Source organism: Magnolia sinica, chromosome 7 (assembly GCF_029962835.1).
Source record: "Magnolia sinica isolate HGM2019 chromosome 7, MsV1, whole genome shotgun sequence".
Taxonomy (NCBI): Eukaryota; Viridiplantae; Streptophyta; class Magnoliopsida; order Magnoliales; family Magnoliaceae; genus Magnolia; species Magnolia sinica.
The window spans coordinates 21,801,387-21,826,060 of NC_080579.1; the positions used below are offsets into that span (position 1 = coordinate 21,801,387).

The window sequence follows — 24,674 nt, forward strand, 5'->3', positions numbered from 1 at the left end:
ACATAGACAGAAGCAGTGTCCCCATACAAGCCAGTACACATCTCGTCACCGAGCAGATTATAATTAGGTGCGGCCCTGACGATGGGCCCACCTTGATGTATGTATAGTGTATCGAGGCTGTCCATCTATTTTAATTTGCCAGCTAATTTTAGATCACAAGCCCAAAAATGAAGCAATTAAATATCTTAGGTGGATGCACTACAGGAAACCGTGGTGATTGAACACCCACCATTAGAAACTTCCAAGGCCCCGCTGAATTTGCCATCCAACCTGTTGATAGGGTCACACAGATCCGAATGAAGGGAAAATACAAATATGATCCAAAACTGTGGGCCACTGGAAATTTTGGATCTGTTTCATTTTCTTGTCTCCTGCCTTCAAATTATCTGAAAAAACGGATGAACAGCATGGATATACTACACATGCATCAAAGTCGTGAGCCCCACGGTTAGGGCTGCACCATGTTGGGTGAGGCTGGGGCTGCGCCTGGTCCACTATCCTCTCACTATGGTTCAATTTTATTTTATTTTTTTCTTTTGAACTTCTAACCACGGACAACTGTAATACATCAATCAAACCCAACCCAAGATTTATTTTTCTTGAATTAATTTGATATTGGACTATTGAGAAGCATGTAATAGTAATTTCCTAGAGCCCGTTCCAACTAAAAACATGGGTACAGAGCATAAGTGGGTGAATATTAGGAGTCATTTGGCACCATAGATACGGAGGGATTTAAGGGTGTTTTCCAAATCCATTGATTGTTTGACAAGGGAATTAGAGAGTATTTCGAATTCAGGGATTTCAAATTGAAACTTTTGAGTTTTGTAATCCCTCCTCATGGATTGCCAATTCTAATCTATTATACATATGGCTCATTAATGATATCCCAAAATAAGTTCTTTAACTGCATCACTAAAATTACATTAATAGAATGATATGAGCAGTCCAAACATTTGGCCATGTAAACAAACATTTATTGGCTGCTCGGTTGTGATCCTATGTTTGTGGCCCATCCAAAACTTAGAATTTCATCATTTTTTTTTTTGTCAAAATATATATTTCAATCTGCCTATTACAATCGTTGTGTCAAATATTACATATTTAAACTAATTACGAATATTAAAGTTGATTTAGCAATTAAATTCAAAACTCTCGTAAATATTTAAGTACATAGCTATTTTTGGATTACAAGAGATTCTAAATCCAGGATGCTAAACACAATTGGGTAATTCTGAATCTAGGTATTTCAAATCCAGGAGATTTCTTATTTGAGTACTCGGGATCCACGTTGCCAAAGATGCCTTAAGAAGGGTGAGGGAAGAGGCGAACAGGTAGACCGTAGGCAGGTGCAGGCATTGGATCGACTCGTATCTTCTCGTTAGGAAAGACGGTCTCCCATCGAAAACGTTTAACCAAGTTGTGAAGAAAAACAAGAATCTGTAATCGAGCAAACTCCTTCCCTGGGCACATACGTGGCCCACCTCCGAATGGTGTGAATGTGTATGGTGCTGGCCCTACCCCTTCGAATCTCATCGGGTCGAATTTCTCTGGCTCTGGGAAGTACTCTGGGTCCCTATGAGTCGTGTTGACGCTCCAATATAGCTGTAGTAGAAATGGGAAGGAAAATAATATGTTAAAGCTGTAACAAGCTTAGATCTCTCTCAAGGAATCTAACTCAATGATAAGTTGTTCTTTTTATGAGGACATTGATGTATATTATTAGAAGGGCTCCGACAGTCAACTTAGCCCCTCCCCATTTAGTGCTCCTCTCCCTCTGACCCACCCCATTTACTCACTCTCTCCTACCGTCCTACATCAATGTTTATTCCAATGAAATCGGGGCGAGCCGGGCGTTGAATAGGGAGACGGCTATAGAAGTGACATCACTAAGTTCTTAGGGTCCCACCATGATGTATGTGTTGTATCCACACTGCCCATCCATTTGGATAGATCATTTTAGGCCATTATCCAAAGATTGAAGCAGATCCAAAGATACAATGGACCCCATCACATAAAACGGTGGAGAGAGCGACACCCACCCCACCGTTGAAACCTTCCTAAGGTCCACTGTTGTTTTTATTTGAGATCCAACCTGTTCATAAGTTAACATAGACATTAAATAAAGGAAAAAACAAGTATCAGCTTGATTGAAATCTTTCGTGGCCCTTGGAAGTTTTTAATGGTGGATGTCACTCTCTCCACTGTTTTATGTGGTGGATCTGACTCATTCTTTGTCTTATGCCCAAAAATGGTCTCTTCAAATGGATGGCCGGTGTGGATAGAAAACATACATTATGGCAGGATCTACATAACTTGGTGACGTAACTTCAATAGTGACTCTCGCTACTCAACCTGTCCGTAGCTGATCCGTTCGGGCGAGTCCTCCTTGACGCGGGCGCGGATTGGCTGCTTACAGGTTGCGTAGCTAGACGAAGTGATGTCACCAAGTCCTGTGGGCCTCACCATTATGTATGTTTTGTATCCACGCTGTCCATCCATACGGAGAGATCATTTTAGGGTAATATCCAAAGAATGAGTCACATCCAAAGCTTAAGTAGACCTCACCACAGAAAACAGTGGGGAGAGTGATACCACCGTTAAAAACTTCTAAAGGCCAAAAGTTTTTGATCAAGCTGATATTTCTATTTTCCCTTCTTTAATGTCTTTTTTTAACTTTTGAACAGGTTGGTTTTCAAAAAACCATTATGGTGGGCCTTAGGAAGGTTTCAACGGTGGGCATCAATCTTCCCACTGTTTTCTTTGGTGGGGTCCACTAAAGCTTTGGCTCTGCATCGTTCTCTGGGTCATGCCTTAAAATAATATCTCCAAATGAATGGACGTTGTGGATACAGTTCATACATTACAGTGGTGTGTACAGAACTTGGTGACGTCACTTCAGTAGCGAGTCTCGCGACTCAACCTGTCAATATGTAGTCCGCGTCCCCTAAACACCTATTTTAAGCACCATTTCCACCGTATTTTAAATGTAAAACTCACTCTTTTCATCAGGTTCTATACTCAGTGTTAGGCCTTGAGGTCAGAAAATCAGCTAGATTCACAGCTCAAATGGTGCACACCAAATGAACAGCGAGAATGATCTGACGATAGGTTTTTGCGTAGGTCACCATATGGTGTATCTTTCATCAAACAGGTTAGTCAGGTCTAACTCACAATAATGAAGAGAGGATACAAAATTCATCCTGATAAAAACCTCAGGTGGGCCACACCGGGTGACCTTATTAGCTTTGAGAGCAATTTTACATTGTTCCCATTAGTTTGGTCCATGTGAGTTTTTAGTCACCCTTGTCTTCTGTATGGCTCAACTCAACCAATGGACAAAATGAATTTTACATATGCAACATGGTGGGCCCTGGAGAGGTCAGTTGGGTCTCCTCATATTCTGGCCATATGACCATATGCTGAGAAGATGAGAAGTGGGAGCAAAACGTAATGGAAATGGGTTGAATCTAAATCGTCGAAGCAGCTAATTTTCTATCATGAATTCAGTTAAAAAATTATGGGAATGCTAATTAGGAGGGCAAAAGTATATAAACCTACTGGTGATGTATGTAGTGGAGAAGTGAAGATAGTGAGATGGAGATACCTTCCAACCCTTGGGAATTTCATAACCTGCGTAGGTGAAGTCAGCAATGGCAGTTCTGAAAGCTCCTTGGGCCGGGGCTTTGAGTCTCATCACTTCATTGGCCACGTTCCATGAATACCTCATCTTTTGTATGTCCTCCCAGTTCAATAGCTCGTCGCCTCCTTTCAAGGCTGCAATCTCCCTTTGCTCTAATTCGACAGGAAAAAAAAAAAGAAAAAAAGAAGAGACTAGGTGAGAACCTTCCATGAGACTGATGTACAGCAGGTCACACACACTTTCATGGCAAAGATGCACCAGAGAAGGCCCAATTGGAAGTGAAAATAATCCGGACCGTGTGAAAATAATGCAGACTGTCAGAAACTTAACTCAACCGTATCTCGCAAATTGGGATGAGTTTTTCGACATATTATATATGATTTTGGGTAGGAGAAGCTACTTAAGCCAACCAACCCCTCTATGCTGAGTTTCCCACGCCAGATTTGTGAGATTCCATTAGATCAACGGTCAAAAGTCCCTTTTATTTTTATGTTTACTATAGATAATAAGTTTTAATTCGAGTATAACTTTGGATCCTTTGAGTTATAGAAGTCATGCCAACATGAAAAGGCCTTAGAAAAGTTAGGAGAATAATGTGGTTGGGCAAAATTGGACACTTACTATTTTTGGCCAAAAATCTTAAAGACGGTCTTTTTTTTTTTTCTTCAAAAGGTGGGCTTTTGCCACAAAAATTCATTCATCAAGATCATGTACGTCCATTCGGGTGGGCCCTTAGAAAAAGGACTAGGACCACCTATCGTAAGCTACACAAAAGGACACAACTGAGCAGAAAGGCAGCGCCCCAAGGAGAAAAGAACCCAGAGGCTCGCCAAACGAATGGGCGGGAGAAGCCAAAGGAAAACTCAAAAAAATGGACCGGCAGAGAAACTATGAAATCCGCACCAAGCCTAGGCCAGTCCTGTCTAGGACCAGTTCCCCACAGGTGCGAAGAGGGAGGCCAGAAGCAACATCATAAACTCTGGATCGCTGGTTGGTGCTTGCCCAACAAGCAAGGCTGTTGGCTACCTTGTTTGCCTCTCTCGGGCAATGGGAAAAAGAAATAGAACCTGATACACGAAGCGATCTGAATTGGCTCTTCCAGTAATAAGTGATCCAGGGGCCGTCAACCGAGCTAGACAGGACTTCAACCATAGAGCGCGAATCACTTTCCACATCAACTAAAGTAAGCCCCTTATTGGAACAAATCAGAAGCCCATCGATGATTGCTTTGACTTCGGCAAGAAAGCTGGAACCTTGCCCATAAGCCTTAGAAAAAGCGAAAATGAACTCGCCCTTAGCACTGCGACAGACCCCTCCTTCACCAGCAAGGCTAGATTACCTCTAAGGCTATCAATAGTAAGTTTACTATTTATAGTAAGCCTAAGACGGTCTATCAATAGTAAGTTTACTATTTATAGTAAGTCAAGTTTTTAGGGTGTTTGAGTTGGAGTTTAAGTTTAAAACTCCTTTCTAAGTTTGAGCTCATTATTTAAAGGGTTGTAATTTCATTTAAAAAAAAATCATCAATCAATTTATTTTGAATTTATTAGAAATTATTTCTACTTTCATCCCTCAAGGATTCGAGGAAGCTTTATAAGGAGTCTAGAGAACTCCGTGGATTTGGAGTAGATATCACATAAGGAAGACAGTGATCGACCTCATCAAGTCCCTCTCTATGTCAGAGACTCAAGACCAAGGGGCCACAATGGCTTATCCGAACTACCAAGAAAATGGTCAATCTAACTTCAGCAGGAAAAACTGCATGGTCAAGATCGTTCAATCAGAGTGGGTAATGCTCCGTCCAATGGAGCTCCATCATTTCTATAGTTTGGATTGTTTTTATCTTCCTAATTATGTACATTCTAATCTAAGAAGATTGCCTAATCTATGGCACTGGTTGATACGTAAGATCGTTCCTCTCTTAGACTGTATTCAAGATTTTCTCAATCAATAATATATTACAAGTGGTGTGCTCCAACCTTCTGACAATAAAATTAAGAAGAGAGAAGAAAAAAAATTCAAAGCAGATTGCATGTATTTGGTCCCAAAATTAGACCAAAGGAGCAAATCTAGCCTAAAGAGTTTAACTGGATTACTAAATGGGTTGATTCTGGAACCTCCCAAAATCAACCCAATGCCGCTACAATCAAGACCTGAAAATTACTGCAAGTTCAGCAGTGAAAATTTGGAAATTAACTATAGTTATGAAATTTAATTAAGATAATTGAGACCTGGAAATTTATAACTAGTAGTGGACTAATGTGGAAGCTATCATGATTGGAAGTTTTATCGCATGTTGATGCAAAAATCTGGTTCACCCTCGCCGAGCTCCGAATACTCGCGCTGGGCCCTGTAAGCCTTTTGAGGGTCAAATATTGCATATTAGACCCCAGTTATTACTGGATTGTACGAATATAATACTGTTTAACGTCCTATTTTTAATCGTGTTTGTGCTGCAAGGTGAATTTAGGAGCTTGGACTAAAAAAAGGGTGTTAAATGTATGGATTTGATGCTCCAAAATCACTAAGGCAAGGGACGGACCCCAGAGGACCGAGATCGAAGAAATTACACACCAGAGATCCGAAGAAATCAAGCCACTCACATTAAAAGGGCCTGAAAGTCATCCAGAATGCAAGATCACAGGATTCCCACCAACCATTGGGCTCGAAACTTTATATATGGCCTGAGGACCATAAATTAACCATACAAGTCGAATTTCAGCCATTGGATCCTTGTGGAAGTGGCCCAACGGATAGATCAACCCATAAAACACTAATCTGGGACCCACTGATATCTTGATATGCTTCAATTTTGGTCTCAACCCTTTAAAAGAGGTGACACAATGAAGGGACAAAACGGATTTCTCATAAACATCTCAATGGACCGCACACATGATGTGCGTGTACACAACGCATACAGCTCCCGCGCCACACTAGATGGTCAGCCCAATCAAACCAAGGCTAACCTGTCTCTCTCTCTCTCTCTTCTCTACGCAGGACGCCCAGCAGACGCTCCTGTCCGATTGAGTTGTGAGTAGTGGGGCTCACTGATCATCCAAATGGATGATCCGAACCGTCCATTGTCTCTAGAGGGGGGGCATGACCATCGCCAAGGTGGACTTTTTGTCCATTGCGCATGTATACAAATGGATCGTCAAAAAACATAGGATGAATGGCGAGTTGGTTTGATACAGTAGACCGCACCAAAACCCGATAAAAACCACTCCTTCCCGACTGAAATTTCACCAGGAATCAAATGAATAGGTCGAATTTCTCCAAAAACACCAATGTGGGGCCCACCGAGTATCTCAGTATACCCTATTTTCCACAGGGACGTGCATTCGCACGTCCGGCCCTCCGTGGGCCGTTCTATGATCTCGATCCTAGTCAGATGGCCGATCTAGACCATCCATCGTGTAGGCCATCCCAAAGCGTCCCAGGGGACGTTGTTTCTTTGGAAAGAAAGCAAGGAAAGTGGGGAATTGGGATGTTGTCATCTTGGCTGCGTAAAAAACTTTCCTAGCAGCTTCTAAATATGCATGTTGTTGTGCATAAACAGCCATTCCACCCCCTCTTGCTGCGTATGGATTTCACTAGCCGACCTATGGACGGCATTGCTATAAGAAGAGAGGACATGGGTGTGCATGAGAAGAAAGAAACGGAAAGAGAAGGACCGGCTGATTTACTTGTGTTGTTTTTATGCTTTTATTTAAGGGATTTTGACTAATCATGACTATGATCGGCTAAAGCTCTTAGCTAGGGCTAAGAGGTGAAGCTTGTAGCTTGATGGGTTGTGCATATGGCTTGGATTCATGTATTAATTGAACTCTCTTTTGATTCTAGGTTTATTAATAGGAATGCTTTCAGTTTTTAATGGTTTGTTGTGACTTAAATTACAATGGATCTGTGATAGCTTTGAGCATGTTCTTAGCATTATAGGGTTTGTGAACTTAGGAACCCTGTTGGTCACCATCATCTCCTAGGCATGGTTGGATGATGGAATCCTTCTCAACATACATGCACCCCTTAGATTGGTTATGGATTGGCTAAATTCTATTGTTTGCTTTATCATATGGGCATGGTTTTGTGATTGAATCAATTCTAATTCTCATACTTATCTTCTATATGATAACTAGATCAAAAAGAAGTTCATATTTGTGTTTTTATGTCTAAGACCCGTGTCCTAGTCCGTACCGTTCCGTAGGCTTCCGCGGCCCTCCCGGTCGAATTCTGGCAACTCTTGACCCGTATCCGACGTTCACGTGTGAGCCTAAGCCGAGTTCTGCATACTGAAGTCGGCTTGACCTGAAACTTGTACCTTAGCGACCGCGCCGTCGCCGCGGTTCTAACGCCGTGACTTGCGCACCGAAACAATACCCAGGCAAGGAGATATGGGTCCGTGTTCATTCCGAAGAAACGCCGCGCGTTACGAATTTAAAGGGAATCTCTACAATATGTCCCATCAATCAATTAATCATCCAAGTCAAGTACACACCATGCCCCAAGTACAACAACTCATCCCTCCTTTTCAAAAGTCAACCCTCTTTCTCCCCTCACCACTCCTCTTTTTACAAAAATCAAACAACACCTTACTTCCCATCCTCTTTTCCTTACAACTAACACATCACCCATCCCTTTAATATTCTTTTTCTCTTTCTCTCATTCTATCTCTACTCTCTCAAGCTCCATACATCCAAGCCTTCCCAAGCAAGCAACAAGTGTGGCTCACTTTCACCTACCCTCTCATCTCTCATCTCCACCATCAAAACCCCATTAACCTTCATTAAAAGTGAAGGCAAGGAGTTTTTAAGCCTAAGGGAGCAAGTAGGAGGCCAATAAGATGGGTGATCGACCGTTAGATTTCATTTTATTTAGAGACCACTTGATGTGGGACTCACGATGATGCATGTAATGTAGTGAGGGGCCCATAATGGCCGGGTCCCTATATCTCACTGGTTTTCTCTTTCTCTCTCTCTCTTTCTCTTTCTTTGGTGAGATGTCTTGTGGCCTCCATGTGCAAGACGATCTTGGCCGACCGATCGTGAGGCCCACCTTGCAGCGGGTCTATTGGACGGTCAAGATGAAGGAAAAACACAAGTATCAGATTGGTTCCAATTAGGTGGGCCACGTTTATGTGGGACCCACCTTGATTAAAATGTGGGCCACGTACATGTGGGGCCCAACATGATGCCGTGTTTATGGCCAACATGGAGTGCATGTACTGCCATAGGTGTGTACTAACGACAGCAACAAAAAAAAGAGAGTTTTTGGGTTGGCCACTTAAGCAGGCCCCACCTTGATGTATCAATCTAATCCACGCCATCCATTCCATTCCCCACTTGATTTTAGGCGTTGAGCAGAAATTTGAGACCAATCCGATTCTCAGGCGGGTCATACCATAGGAAATAGTGTCATTACCGTTAAAACCCACCTTGATTCTTTTATTCGCCAAAAGCACGTCGCTTATTAGACTCATTTGGTCGATCATGAGCCGTAGAGTCCAATGAGTGGGGTGGATCCACCTGATGCGAGCTCCACCCAGGGAAAATCGCAGAAATATATAAAATAAAATCAAAGCAAGCAGCAGACGCTGCTGCTGCCATCCAGAGGACAGCGCAGCAGCGTCCTCTGCACCATGGATGGTGGTCCCAGCTATGGGCCCCACTATGATGGGTTTTGAACATCACCACCGTACATTGATGGGCCTCCTAGTTGTGGGCTGCCCCAAACATCAGCCATACGTGGTGCTCAGGTGGCCCACATCACAGGGAATAGTAGGATTGAAAGACTGCTATTGAAACCCTTTTTGGGTTGTCACAAAGGTTTTGGATCAGATATGAAATTTTTTTTTCTCTACCTCCATTCCGTGTGACCTTACCAACAGATTGGACGGTAATGGTGGGCCCCACATGGAACCCACTATGGTGTATGTGTCATGTCTACACCGTCCACATCACTGGACAGTGGGGTCCCACATGTGCAGCAGCAGCATGGGCTGTGGGGATGTGTTATATCCACGTCGTTCAAAGGGTGGCCCAATTCCAATGGCTAGCCACTACATCACGGTGGCAAATCTCATGGGTCCTGCCATTTCATCTAAACCGTCCATGCATATGGCAGTTTGTCTCAAGGCTTAAGACAAAAATAAAAATAAAAATGATAATAATAATAAAACGAGACAGATCTAATTATCAGGTGGACCACACTACAGAAAAAGTGGGTTTAGACACCTACCATTGAAACCCTTTGGGTAGAGAAGTTTTGGACCAGTATGATACTTGTTCAGGTCCTTGTGACCTTTTCAACAGATTGAATGGAAAATAAATACTATGGTGGGCCCACTGGAATTCAATAGTGGAAATCATTATTATCACTGCCATTTGTGGTATGGTCCAGATGATCCTTGGATATGATTCATTTTTGTGATAATACTCTAAAAAGATCTCTATCTATAGATGAATGGTGTGGTTGGTTTGGGCTCATTCGACTTGGCCCATTTGATTCGGCCCATTTGTAACGGCCCACTTTGATAAATATAAGGCCCATGTGATTAGGCCCATCTTGATGTGTTTGTGGACCGTTGTTGAGGCCCACTTTGATATATATATAAGGCCCATATGATGGGGCCCACCTGTTTGAATCTGAGGTCCATTGTGACATGTATTAGGCCCATGCCACGTGGCCCTTTTTAATGTATTTGAGGCCCATAGGCAAGGCCCAATGTGATGTATTCGAGGCCCTTGTGCGAGGCCGTGGGGCCACTATGTGTTTGGTTCAATGTGGACTACCCCCTTGGGAGAAATGTTGGTTAAATGTCCACGTTGATGGGCAATGATGGTTAGATATCCACATTGTGACCTTCCCTTAGGAGTCAACTCGACTCAAAACTTGTACCCTTGCGACCACGCCATCGCCTAGGTTCCGACGCCGCATCTCGCGCGCCAAGGCGATACCCGGGCCAGGAGATGTGGGCCCGCATTCAGTTCGAGGAAAAACGTCATGCGTTGCAATCCCTAGAGAACATCACATCAATCACATCCATCACATCACTCCCATCACTCACACCCATCCCCAAGTACAACCACCTTCCCCAAAGTCAACTTTCTCTTACAACAAAGTACACCCATCACTCACTCACCCATCACACCTTATCCCTCTCTTTCTTACAACCTCTCTCTCTTATCTCTCTCTCATTCTCCAAGCAACCCATGTCCCAACCTCCATGATAGAGCTTGTGTGGCCCACCTTCCTACCTCCCATCTCCACCATCCAAGCTTCATCTCGACCGTTGAAATGCATTCCATGAAGCTCTAGGATGCATCAGTGATAGAAGAAGTCCAAGAAGACGATCGGTGGGTGATTTTGTTTAGATTTTATGATTTGAGGGCCCACATATGGTGGGACCCACTTGATGTATGCATTGTATTGAGGGGCCCATAGTGGCGGGGTCCCTCCACCATTCGATTTCTCTCTTTCTCTCTCCTTTTTGTGTGATGATTATGTGGCCCACTGTGATGTATCTATGTCATCCAATCATCCATTTAGATGCGCTGGGTAGGGCCAACCACTGATGTATGGGTTTTATCAACACCGTCCATCTGACGGTGGACCCCATCCATGTGGGACGCACCTTGATGTATATATGTTATCCACCCCATCCATGCATGGGACATGGGGCCCACCTTGATAACGTGCTGAGTACAGCACGTAGGGGCCATCATGATGTATTTGTTGATCCCATCCGTCCATCATCTGGACGGTGGGCCAGCAGCAATTGCTGTTGTATTGACACATCAAGTTCTGTGGGCGCTGATCATGAGGTATGTTTTATATCCACACCATTCATCCATATGGGACCCACATGTGATGCAATTCTTGTATCCACACCATCCCTACATGTGGACCCTAACCACAATGTAAGGGTTTTAAATCCACACTGTCCAGCGTCCAGGGTATGGATGCTGGCTTGATAGTTTTAAAAAATAATAATAATAATAATAATAATAATAATAATAATAAATGATATTATATTATATATATATATATAACATATATATCTGGTGGGCCCCATGTGGGACCCACCTACTTTTAAAACTGATTGGCTGATGTCAGCAAACCGTCCGCTAGATTGGGACGGTGGGACCCACCTTGAAGGTATGTGTTTCAGCACCGTTCAGTAGCTGCTGGATGATGGGGCCCACATTGATATGTGTTTTATCCATGCTATCCAAACACGTGGACACCTCCATGATGTATTTATTTCATCCACACCGTCTAGATTGTGCTAGACAGTGCTGGACAATATTTGGATGGTGCTGATGAGCTGGACAGTGTCCAGATGGTGCTGATTTACATAGACAATGTTTGAATGGTGCTGATTTACATAAACAATGTTTGAATAGTGCTGATTTACATAGATAATGTTTGGATGGTGTTGATTTACCTGGACAATGTTTAGACAGTGCTGATCATCATTGGTGGGTCGTGTACCCCATGAAATGATAGTGTACAATGATACACATGTTACACCTACAACTATTGAAATGATTTTGGTGTGGTCCAAGTCCACTTGAGGCCCATTGGTGCGGCCATCCATGAGGCCCATCATGATGTATATTTGAGGCCCATGTGATAGGGCCCACCTGCCCTGTATTTAAGGCACATATGATGGGGCCCACCTGCTTGAATCTGAGGCCCATGGACAAGGCCCATTGTGATGTATTCAAGGCCTATGGGCAAGGCCCATTGTGATATATTCGTGGCCTATGAGCAAGGCCCATTGTGATATGTATTAGGCCCATGATGTGTAGCCCATTTGATGTATTCGAGGGCCAGATACGTGGCCGATTTGATGCATATGAGACCCATGTGTAGGGCCCACATGTGATGTATTTGAGGCCCATGTGCAGGGCCCATTTGATGTATATGAGACCCATGTGCAGGGCCCACTTGTCGTGTATATGAGGCCCATTGGTGCGGCCCATTGATGTGGCCCACTCATTGTATTTGAGGTCCATGGGTTGCGGCCCATTATGATGTACTGGGGCCTATGGGTCGTGGCCCCATTGAAAAATACTTTCAGCCCATATGGCGTGGCCATTATAATATTTTTGTAGCCCATTTAATGAGGTCTATTATGATGTGCATTAGGCCCATGGGTTGTGGCCCATGCGATGTATCTGAGGCCCATGTGCAGGGCCCACCTGTTGTGTATATAAGGCCCACGAGTGAGGCCCATTATGATGTATTCGAGGTCCATGTGATGCTGCCTATAGTGATGTATATATATCCCTTGTATGAGGCCCATTGCGATGTATATTAGGCCTTTGTGTGAGGCCATGAGCCCACTTTACGTTTGGCTCTATGTGGGCCACTCATTGGGAGCAATGATGGTTAAATGTCCACATTAATGGGCAATGATGGTTAAATGTCCACATTGATGGGCAATGATGGTTAGATGTCCACATTATGACCTTCCCTTGGGCCCATTATGAGGCCTATTCTTGTTATGAGTAGGTTATCTAGACCCATCCTTGATATGAGGAAAGTACATCATCATCATATAACATGCTTAGTATAGCTTCACGACTCATGCCCATGCGCATCATATGTATACCTGATATGAGGAATGATTGATCATAGCACATGCCATTAGGCAGATTATTACGGGGCTCCCTGATAGGAGAAGTTGTCCACATAAGCACGCGATATGTGCAGGTTTGATGCATGACTGGATTGTATGACTCATGCATCTTTCATTGTGTGTTGTGATTACTGTACGCCCTAGCGACATCAAGGCCATAGCCTCCACAAGCATATTGTGGATGGCCAGATGGGACACCGAAAATTTATTCTAGAATCAAGCCGCAATAGATGGCCCTAGGTGAAAATCCTTAAACCATCTAGGTGCAAGAGGACGCTCCAACGTCGAGACCGAGTGGATATATATGAGCGCATGAGGGCCGTATACCAGTAAGTCACGTCTCCCACTGTGTCGTGGTCAGTTGGAAGGGGGTGTAGGCTTACCCGCTGGGGGGAGTAGGCAATGCTAGGTTAAGTCTGACCAACTTGAGAAATGGGTCGACTATCGACGAGTCGGTCCTGATATTGGCAAACGGATAGTGAAGTCTCTTCCACTTACCCAGTTGCGCACTTAATGGGATGGCAGGTGGCGTAGAGTGTACTAGACATTGGTGATGATCCCAAAGATGTAGAGTACTGATTTGTGGAGCAAGAGTTGCATACTCAACATTATATTCATTCATTCATTCATTCACTATCCACTTGGGCTGGTAGGGCGCAACTAATTGTTATGTGTACTTTTGTAATGACCAGGATTTCGGTTGGGCACGCGACTAACCTGAGATCAGGATTTTACCACATTGAATCTATCTATCCAAATTTAGGTATGGGACTGATTTGGATAGAAGTCCTTTGTGATAGGCCCCGTAGCCTGCGATACCATGTACTATCATCCCGACTTCACACTGCAGCTTGGTCATTTCATTCGCACCACATATTGCATATCGCATTACATAGCCAATTTACATTACTTTCTCAGTATATGACATTGAATTGCTATATCTTTTCATCACATATCCTGAATGAGGTTGATGATATTTTTATGGACTTGTCAGTATTTCTACTTACTCTGATATTGTATAGTTCATGAACTTACCAGTATTTCTGTTTACTCTGATATTACCTTCTGAGCACGTATATACTACTCACACACTTACACCACCCTCTAAGCTTTCTATAAGCTTATGCATGATAGATGCGTGCATGTGGCGTTAGGTTGCAGCAGCGTTGAGCTTGAAGCATACAGCAGTCTTCTGGAGCTTTGATTTTCGATATATGTATTTCCTTTTCAGCATTGTATTCGAATCTTTATAGTAGTGGATATGTGATGATGATGTTGCCTTTGTGATTTGGGTATACTTATGGTTATGCTTCTTATGAGTTAAACGTACATTGAAAAAAATTCTCCTTGTAGGGTCCTAGGATCGAAATCTGGCATATGGATGCTGGGAGCTGAGAATGAGGTACTACGGAGGCTGTCGGCACCGAATTCGGCAATCAGGAATTTTATGAGCCCGGTTTTCGAGTTTGAGGCGTGACACGATTGGTATTATGAGCAGATACATGTCTAACCCCCGAAAGAAAACACTGGGAAGCGGTGAAATGGCTACTTCGATACATTCGATGTATGAAATACTACATCTTAAATTTTAAGAAAACAGGGGCTAAGTTAGTTAGGTATGTGGATTCAGAATACGCGGGTAACATGGATTCTAGAAAGTCGACTTCAGGTTACTCGTTTGTACTAGTGGGTAGAGCAATCAGTTAGATGTCGAAGCTTCTGTCTATAGTGGCTCTTTCCACAACCGAAGCAGAGTATATGCCAGTGACAGAAGCATTCAATGAAGGTATTTAGTTGATAGGGATAATAAATCAATTGGGGCTTTAGCAGGAGGTCGTGCCGGTTAATTGTGACATGGAGATCGCTATCAATTTTGCTAAAAACTCAATTTATCACTCACATACTAAACATATTGATTTCTGTCACCATTTTATTCGAAAGGTGCTTAAGGAAGGTTGCATAACTCTGGAGAAAATTCACACCAACGTGAATCCAATGGATATACTTACCAAGGTGGTTCCCACAAAGAAGTTCAAGTTCTTTGCAACTTCTCTAGGCCTGACAAAAGCGTAAAAGGAGAATGGAGTATGCACATAAATTTACATAATTGAAGATTGAAGACATGGTGGAGATTGTTGTTTTTTAATGTCTTAAATCAATTCAGAAACAGGGTCTGTTGATGTCATCAAACAACTACTCGATCTCATCTAGAATTTTGAAGTTTCTCCAGTTGGTTACTGGACTATTTGGATTCCTGTTTGATGCCATCAAAGTTTAATTTCGATGCCATCGAGACCCATCGAAGTGCAATTGAGAAAATCTGATTTTTCATGTTTTGTATCTGGACTGTTTTGGTGTTAGTTCAGTGCCATTGAAGTGGGGTTCAATGCTCTTGATGATCTGTCGATCACATTGAATGTATCGCAGATTTTGCGCAAATCTTTGTATCTATGGAATTTGTTTCTGATTTTGTTTGGGATTCTTCCCATGGCTATAAATATGGGTGGAAATCAGAAATAGGAATATATAAAGCTTTTTCAATTCATTCCTGGTGTTTCAAGGGTGTAACTTGGGGTGATTCGAGGCTTGTTTGAATCAGGTATTCTCTAAACTCTTTTAATTTCTGCTTTCGTAGTGATTATCTGTCGCTTTGTACCATGATTTTTTCTTGAAAGGGTTTTTCCAAAATCGTTGTGTTTGCATTGTGATTGATTGGTGCGATTGGATTACTTCACTTGATTCATCTCGATGTGCTTCCACGGTCCCCCAACAATTGTTGCTTGCACTATCTAAAACATATGATGAGCTTTCTTATTGCAATGCTATATGTCTCTTAGTATTTTATTATTTATCCATTGGAAGCCTATCGCATGGGATCTCCATTTCTATAGGCTGAGTTACCAACACCGGTAATTCATGATATTATACTAATCCTCATTCCCTTCGATGTACCTAGGACTAGTTGTTTACTAAGTCCTTTAATTAAAGGATCTACTAAGTTCTTCTCTGATCTCACAAAATCAATGGTTATTATTCTATCTTGTAGTAAATATCTTACTATATTATGTTGTAATCAAATATGCCTACTTTTTCCATTATAGATATTATTATTTGCCCCTTATTATAGTGGTTTGGCAATCACAATGTAGAGATATAATTAAAATAGGTTTTGGCCACAAAGGTATATCAGCTAATAGATTTTTAATCTATTCTACTTATGTTCCAGCCTTTTTCCAAAGTAATGAACTCGGATTCCATAGTAGACGGAGCAATACAAGTCTGTTTGGTAGATTTTCAAGAGACAACTCCTCCACCCAAAATGAAAGCATATTCACTCGTAGATTTTATTTCATCTGAATCCGTAATCCAGTTAGCATCTCTATATCCTTTCAATATAGCGGGAAAGCCAATCTAATGTATACCATATGTGATTGTACCTTTTAGATACCTTAGTATTCTAGATAAAGCGTTCCAATGATCATGATTAGGATTATGAGTTGTCTGCTCAATCTATTTACTGTATAAGCTATATCAGGCCTTGTGCAATTCATTAGGTACATTAGGCTACCAATGATTCTAGAATATTCAAGTTGTGATATACTTTCACTTGTGTTTTTCTTTAGATGTATGGAATAATCATAAGGAGTGCTAATAGGTATGCTATCAAAGTAATTAAAACCTTTTAATACTTTCTTAATGTAATAATACTGGGATAGAATAAAACGATTATCTTTTTAGATTAGTTTTATTTTAAGAATCACATTAACTTCGCCTAGATCTTTCATATCAAATTGTGATGATATGAATTTCTTAGTAGAGTCAATCAACTTAAGACTAGTTCCAAAAATAAGCATGTCATTTACATACAAACAAATAATAACTTATTCATTACCTGTGAATTTACTATATATGTATCTATCTGCATCATTTATTCTATACGCATTGCTCTTCAAAGCATTGTCAAATTTCTTATGCCACTGTTTAAGAGCTTGTTTTAAACCATATAGGAATTTGATTAATATACATAATTTATTTTCTTGACCTTCCATTTTATACCCTTATGTTGATCCATGTATATTTCTTCTTCTAAATTCTCGTTAAAAAAATTTGTCTTGACATCCATTTGATGTACAAGAAGTTTGTATATATATGTTAAGGCTATAAAGACTCTAATAGAAGAGATCTTAGCTACATGAGAATATGTATCAAAGTAGTGTATTTCTTCCTTTTATCTAAAACTCTTAGCCACTAATCTAGCTTTTAATTTGTCAATGGTACCATTGAGTTTTAACTTTTTTCTAAAAATCCATTTATATCCTGTTTTCTTATTCCCAGGTGGCAAGACTACTGATTTTCAACTTTTATTAAACAGAATAGATTCCAATTCATCATTTATAGCTTCTTTCATGAATGATGCATCAGATGAATTAAAAGCTTCTGTATAAGTTAAAGGATCATTATTAATGAGAAAAGTATAGAATTCATCTCTTAATTTAGTTTCTTTCCTAACCCTTACACGCCTCCTTGGTTCTATTTCATCTATGTTTTTTCTTTCTACATTCTTACTACCTGAAGCAATACTTGAAGCATTATTATTTTCAATTTATGTAAATGCAGCTTTCATTGGAAAAATATTTTTAAATAATTTTGCATCTCTTACCTCAATGATAGTGTAAGAGCCTTTTTAAAAGGGATTTTGAATGTACTAGCCTTGTGGTATTGCCAAACATCAAAAAAAATAAAATAAAATAAAATAAATTAGAAGGCTTTAACAAATGCCCTAACTGGCCCTAACACCTTTTAAAAAACATTTAGGATAAAATTACCCTTGCTTGGAGCCAATACCTGTATGAACTTCTTCTTCTTCCTTTTCAAGTATGTCTTTCAGGGACCCACCAGCACCCCCTTTAAATGAAATTTCCAGCGTACGGTCACCGCCATCATCTTCTTCGATGTATGGGCACCACATACAACTCTTACGACCCTAAAAATGAGTTTTATTTTTACTTTGATGACCACATTTCTTAGAGATGGAAGTCACTGATAGGTGGAAGACATTTTAAATGGATTTATTATTATTATTTTAGAATTACATTTTCTTAGAGATGGAAGTCACTTTTTGTTGTCAGTAGAGATGGATGGCCATGGTTATTGTCATGGGGAGAAGTGTACTTATCAGAAGGAATTTGAGGTGAAGATGGATGGTTGTGATTATCATGCGGAATACAATAAGAAGGAGATGGAATTTGGATTTTACAATGTATATTGCCTTGGAAGACAATGAACTTATATCATTTATTTATTAAGGGTCGAGATTGTGCGTTAAGAGCCTGGGTCCTACTTGTCATGTGATATTGGTCGAGGTTGTCATATGTCAAGGGTCTAAGTCGTGGTTGTCATGTGTTATGGGTCGAGGTTGTAAAGGTTTGGATTGTAGTTGTCATGAGCTAAGGCTCAAGGTTGTCATGTGTTAAGGTTCAGGGTCGCAGTTCTCATGTGTTAGAGGTTGTCATGTGTTAAAGGTCTAATTGGTCATATGTTAAGGGTTTAGGTTGTCATATGTTAAGGGTATAGGTTGTCATATGTAAGGGTTATAGGACCCACCATGGGATATGTGTAGAATCCATTCCATCCATTGGATTCAGAATTTAATTTAATGTCATAGGACAAAGAATGAATTACATCCAAAAATTCTGTGGCCCCAAGAAGTTTTCAATGGTAGGTTTTCAATCTTATTGCTTTCTATAGTATGGTCCACTTGAGCCTTTGATATGCCTCATTTTTTGGCTCATGCCCAAAAATGATCTTTTACAATGGATTGACAATGTGGATAAAATACATACATCACAGTGGGCCCCATAGGACCATCCGTCTCTAGTGAGGTTTTGATAACCAATCCGTGTCACATCCCATCACGTTGACACGGATTTTGAGTAAAAGCATTTTGCAAGAATTTCATGCCATCGGATTCTATATTGGGCCCACCATAATGTTTGTGAAAAATTTACTTCATCCATCCATTTTTTAAGATCATGTTAAGACATAAGACCAAAAATTAAATAGATTTGAAACTAAAGTGGGCCCCATGATTGGAAATAGTGGAAAGGAGTTGATTATCGTTCAAACCTTTGTAGGATCCATTATGATATTTATATGCAATCCAAACTGTTCATAAAGTAGCCTAATTACTCGATCGTAAAGTTCTTATCAAAGGGATGAACAGAAAGAATAAAAATATTAGCCTCAACTGTGGACATACAATATCCATTGTTTTCTATTGTGTGGCCCACTTGAGCTTTGGATTTACCTCATTTTTGGAATCATGTCATAAAATGACTGGGCAAAACATGTGAACTGTGTTGATTTCTCACCAATACCACGGTAAGCTCCACAATATTTATTCCATCCGAATCCCTGCCGTCACCACTGCACGGGTCTCAACACAAAATGTAGTCAGCGAGGGAGTGGATTGGATATGAACGCTTCGGTAGCCTTTTGGCTACTGAAGTGACGCGGCAAAATGGCAGTGGTGGATATCAATGGGCGGTTTCCTTCCAATAAATGTTCTGCAAAAGGATATCCGTTAACGGAAGCTTTTCCGTTTAGGCTGTTAACGCACTCAGCCACGCACAGGTATGCTTATCTGGAAACGGATTGGCTACTCTTCTGCACCAACCAATGGCTGGTGGTCAGTACTCTATGGGCCCCACCTTGAAATATATTTTTCATCCATTCTGTCCATATGTTTTTACAGATCATTTTAAAGTATGAGACCAAAAATGAGGTGTATCCCAATCTCGATTGGAACACATTACAGGAAACAGTTTTGAATGAGCATTGACCGTTAAAAACATTTTGGGGGCGATAAAAGTTTTGGATCAAACTGATTTTTGTTTTTTCCCATCATCTGGGACTTTATGACCTAATCCACAGATTAAATGTCAAATAAACAATACAGTGGGCCTTAGGATGATGTTAATGGTGGATATCCAATCACTATTGTTTTCATGTGGTGTAGTCCACCTGAGATTTATATACCTTTAGTTTTTGGGATCAAGCCTAAAATGATCTTTAATGGCCTATGAACGGAATGGATGAAACACAAACATCATGGTGGGCCCACAAAGCACTGACCATCAGCCACGGTGCTGGTGTCAGGGGGAGTAGCCAATCTGTTTCCTGTTTATCTTAAGAAAAAGAAAAAAAGGGCGTGGATTTCCTGCCAGCGCTGGGAACCCAAGTGGGGCCTACTGTGATGTTTGTGAGAAATACTACCTTTCTATCCATTTTTTGAGTTCAAATCAAGACATGACGCCAAAAATGAACCGTTTCCAGAGCTCGAGTGAACCAAAACGTGATAATTGAATGTCAACAGTTGAACGTGATTATTGATTGTCAACAGTTGAAATATTCGTGGGTCATGGAAGTTGAGTCATGCTAATATTTTTTATTTCAGTTCATCCCATAAGGATAAAGTTATTAATGTTACGGATGGCTTGTAAACATCACTGTCTAACCCATGTAGATTTTAACGGTAGGAATTTCCCTCACCACATTTTTCCTTTAGTATGGCCCACTTAAGCTTTGGATACGGCTCATTTTTGACATCATGCCATGAAATGAACTCCAAAAACGGATGGAAGGGGAAGATTTCTCAAAAACATTACAGCAGGCCCCACCTAGGTTCCCAAGAACTTCTGCGTCCAGAAGAAATGTACGTGGAGTTTACCAATACGTGGCAAGGGAAGCGGATTGCGTACTGAGTATACTATGTAGGGCCCACCGTAATTTATGTATTTTATCCGGTCTACCCATCCATTTTATAAGATAATTTCAGGGCCTTAGCTCAAAACCTAAGCATATAAAAGGCTAAAATCGACCACACCAACGGAAACAGTATGAATTGAACGGAAACAGTGTGAATTGAATTTATACGGCTGAAAAATTCTTAAGGGCCACAGAAGTTTTGGATCAAGATTATATTTTTTTTTACCTTCATCCATGTTTTTTGATCCTTTGAACAGTTTGGATGAAAAATAAACATCACTGTGGAGCTTGGAAAGGTTTCAATGGTGGAAATCATTATTTCCACTGTTTCCTGTGGTATGGTCCACTTGAGATTTTTATAAGCTTCAATTTTGAGTTCAACGCCTAAAATTAGATGGAAAAACAGATGGAAGGTGTGGATAGATCACATAAATTCACAGTGGGCCCAACTGAATTTTCTGAGTATGACCGTCCGATTTCATGGCCGAATGGGTGCACGGCGGAAACGGAGAAAGATCCGTTAAGGAAACTAACGGAGTAGCATTTATAACCAGGGAACATGCCATTGGTATCTAACCAATGGGGTTTTGCCGCATCACTTCGGTAGCGTTTTGGCTACTGAAGTGTTCAGTATCCAATCCGCTCCCAGTCGGCGGTGAGTGGGGGACAACTTTATCCACAGATTTTTTTTAGAAAGGTGCCCGTGGGTAATTAGGGCATTTGTTTAAGCCTTCCAATTTTAGGGGTATTTGGCAGTACCAACAGGCTAGGGCAGTCAATATCACACTCCTTTTAATGTCTCGGTGGAAGGGACGCAGGTATTTGCCGTAATCAAGACGAGTGGTGAGGTTTTAGAATTGCCCGAAACTAAGAGGTGTGGACAATTATCCCTAAATTTATATCATTACTTGTGATTGCTCCGTGTCAATTACTCTCCGTTTGAATCTAATTAAATATTTGAAAATCACGAATGGTATAATTCTAACAAAACTAGAGGAAATTATGCTATTTCCCAAAAAAAAAAAAAAAAAGATTACGGAATAAGAAGAAGAAGAAGAAAAAGAAAGAAGAGAGAGAGAGAAAGATACACTTACCTTTTAAGATCTCATCGTAGATGTGAGGCATTTCCGCAACATATTTGATTATCATCATCAAGGTAGAGGCAGATGTGTCATGACCAGCAAAAAGCATCACCAAGAAGTTATCCACAATCTCTTTCTCAACCATAAATTGCCCGTTGTCGTCTGGTGTTACAAGTAGATACGACAGCAAGTCCTGGGTCGGCGACGCTTTCCCCTCTAACAAATCCACTCTCCTCTGTTGGATCATCACTCTCAGCTCCCTACGTATAGCTTCTGCAGCTCTGGTGGCCCGGTAGAATCGGGTTCCAGGGATATTGAGCGGCAGCGTTAGTATCCCCTTAATCATAACATCGAATTCCCGTCCAAGCTTCAACACCTGATCTGAGTCTTCGATGCTGGCGAAGAGGCTACAGGCCAGATAGAAAGTGTAAGTCTTGATGAGATGGAAAACCATCACCTCAGCTTTACCTTCCCATTCAACCTCAAAGTGGCGTCGAGCAACAGCATCCATAGTTCCAACGTATTTCTGCAGTGCCTCCGGCTTGAGGAAGGTCATAAGCAGCTTTCGGGTCTGCTTAGCTTTGTCAGCTGTTGCAGTGAGGATAGATGAAGGGAAGATCTTCCTCACCGGAGTGGGCCACCAACTAGCGACGAGCTTGTTCTCGTTGGAGAAGAGGAACTTGTTTCCATCTGGGCCACAGAAGACAGCCATCGGCTCTAGGAGTAAGGATGTCTTGAATATCCTGGCACCGTGCTTGTCCATTCTCTCTTGAACGAAATCTTGGGGTGTTCCGTTCTGGCCTGATCTTGTGAATGCAAGGAGCTCGCCGATGATGGGCCATCCTAAGCTCCCTGGGGGAAGCTTTGGGTCTTTTCTTTTGGAGATGAAGAAGAAGCGATAGGTGAGAAAAGATGAAAGGATTATAAGAAATAAGGAAAGAAAAACAAGTTCCATGGTTTTTCCTTTGTATTGGAGTGTTGGAGAATGAAGAAAGCTTTGGTTGTGGAATAACGTTTATGATCCGTGACAGCGCAAAATTGAGGCCACTACTTATCAAGGAATAAATGTGAATGGATATTGGTTTTATGTGCTGGACTTGAAAGAGGATTGTGTACTACCTCAGCCAAACGGACTTGGAGGGACAGGGATTTCTTGCCAAGTCTTTAGCATAAATTTACCGTTCTGGGATGCTGGGTGGGGCCACTGCAATGTATGTGAGAAATCCAATCCGTTAATACGTTTGGAGATCTCATTTTAGTGTGTGAGACTAAAAATGAGGTGGATATAAAACTCAATGGATCACACAAGAGAAAAAATTAGGGAAAGAAATTCCTACAGTTGAAACCTTCCTGGGCTCCACCATGATGTTTATGTTTCCCAGTGGGATGAAGTGAAAACACCGAAAGAATAGCTTGATACAAAACTTTTATGGCCATAAGAATGCTTCAACGGTGCTCATTGAATGCCCCTCTTGTGTGTCTCACTTAAGTTTATGATACACCTCATTTTTTAATCACATTTCCTACATTGATCTCGCAAAACGATTGGACAGGGTGGATTTCTCACAAGCATCTCGGTGGACCCCACTCAGCATCCGTGCAAAGGAACTTCCACCCAAGAATTTCACAAGAAATCCGCCTCTCATGTAATTTTAAGGAATGAACTCAAAAGGGAGGTAAATCTAAAGCTCAAGTGGAACACAACCTGAAAACAAAGTAACGGTGACAATGACCCTTACTGTTGAAACCTTCCTATGGCCCACCGTTATGTTTATTTTACATCCACGGTTGATAAGTCACATAAACATGGATGAGGAAAAAATATAAATATAAACTTAACGAAAACTTCGGTGGCACCTTTAAGATTTTCAGCAATAGACACTCAATCTCCACTGTTCTTATTGGTGTGGTCTACCTGGGCATTTGATTATTCTCGTTTTTGGGATTATTCTCTAAAATGATTTGTAAAAATATATAAACAGTACTTGAGCATTTGATCGAAATCATTATCGTAATTATTTCTAAAATGATTTATAAAAATCTAGTAACAGCCTAGGTAAAACACATACATCATGGTGAGCCCAGCAAAGTCCCTGATAGGACTGTCCTTCTCTAGCTAGGTCGCCTCCATAAAGCTTTTCAGTAATGTATAATGAGTAAACTCTTTCGAGGTTCATCATTATGCCTCTTATCCACACCAACAATCCCTTTTTTCAAGCCCACTTTCGAGCCCCAAATTATAGTGGACCATACCATAGGAAACAGTGTGATAATAAAAAAAATTATGTGGGGCCATGGAAGTTTTGGATAAGTTGATATTTGTGTTTTCCATTAATCCATGTCATTGTAATATTACAAACAGGATGACAAATAAGTATCACTGGAGTCATAAGAAGGTTTCAACGGTTGCCATTATTCTCGACTGTTTCCTGTGATGTGGTCCACTTAAGCTTTGGATATACTTCAATTTTGGGCTCATGACGTAGAATGAGTTAATAAAATGGATGGACAGCTTAGATAAAACATATACAATACAATG

General features: G+C 41.1%; 1 protein-coding gene across 1 annotated transcript; it reads right to left on the minus strand.

Moving 5' to 3' along the window:
• Positions 1-1,178: 1,178 nt before the first annotated feature.
• LOC131251198 (beta-amyrin 28-monooxygenase-like) lies at positions 1,179-23,185 on the minus strand. Its single transcript, XM_058251765.1, has 3 exons — positions 22,148-23,185; positions 3,608-3,795; positions 1,179-1,605 (listed from the first exon to the last, which is right to left on the minus strand). The coding sequence occupies exons 1-3, from the start codon at positions 23,088-23,090 to the stop codon at positions 1,306-1,308; spliced, it is 1,431 nt and encodes a 476-aa protein (XP_058107748.1). The 5' UTR covers positions 23,091-23,185; the 3' UTR covers positions 1,179-1,305.
• Between the last annotated feature and the right edge of the window lie 1,489 nt (positions 23,186-24,674).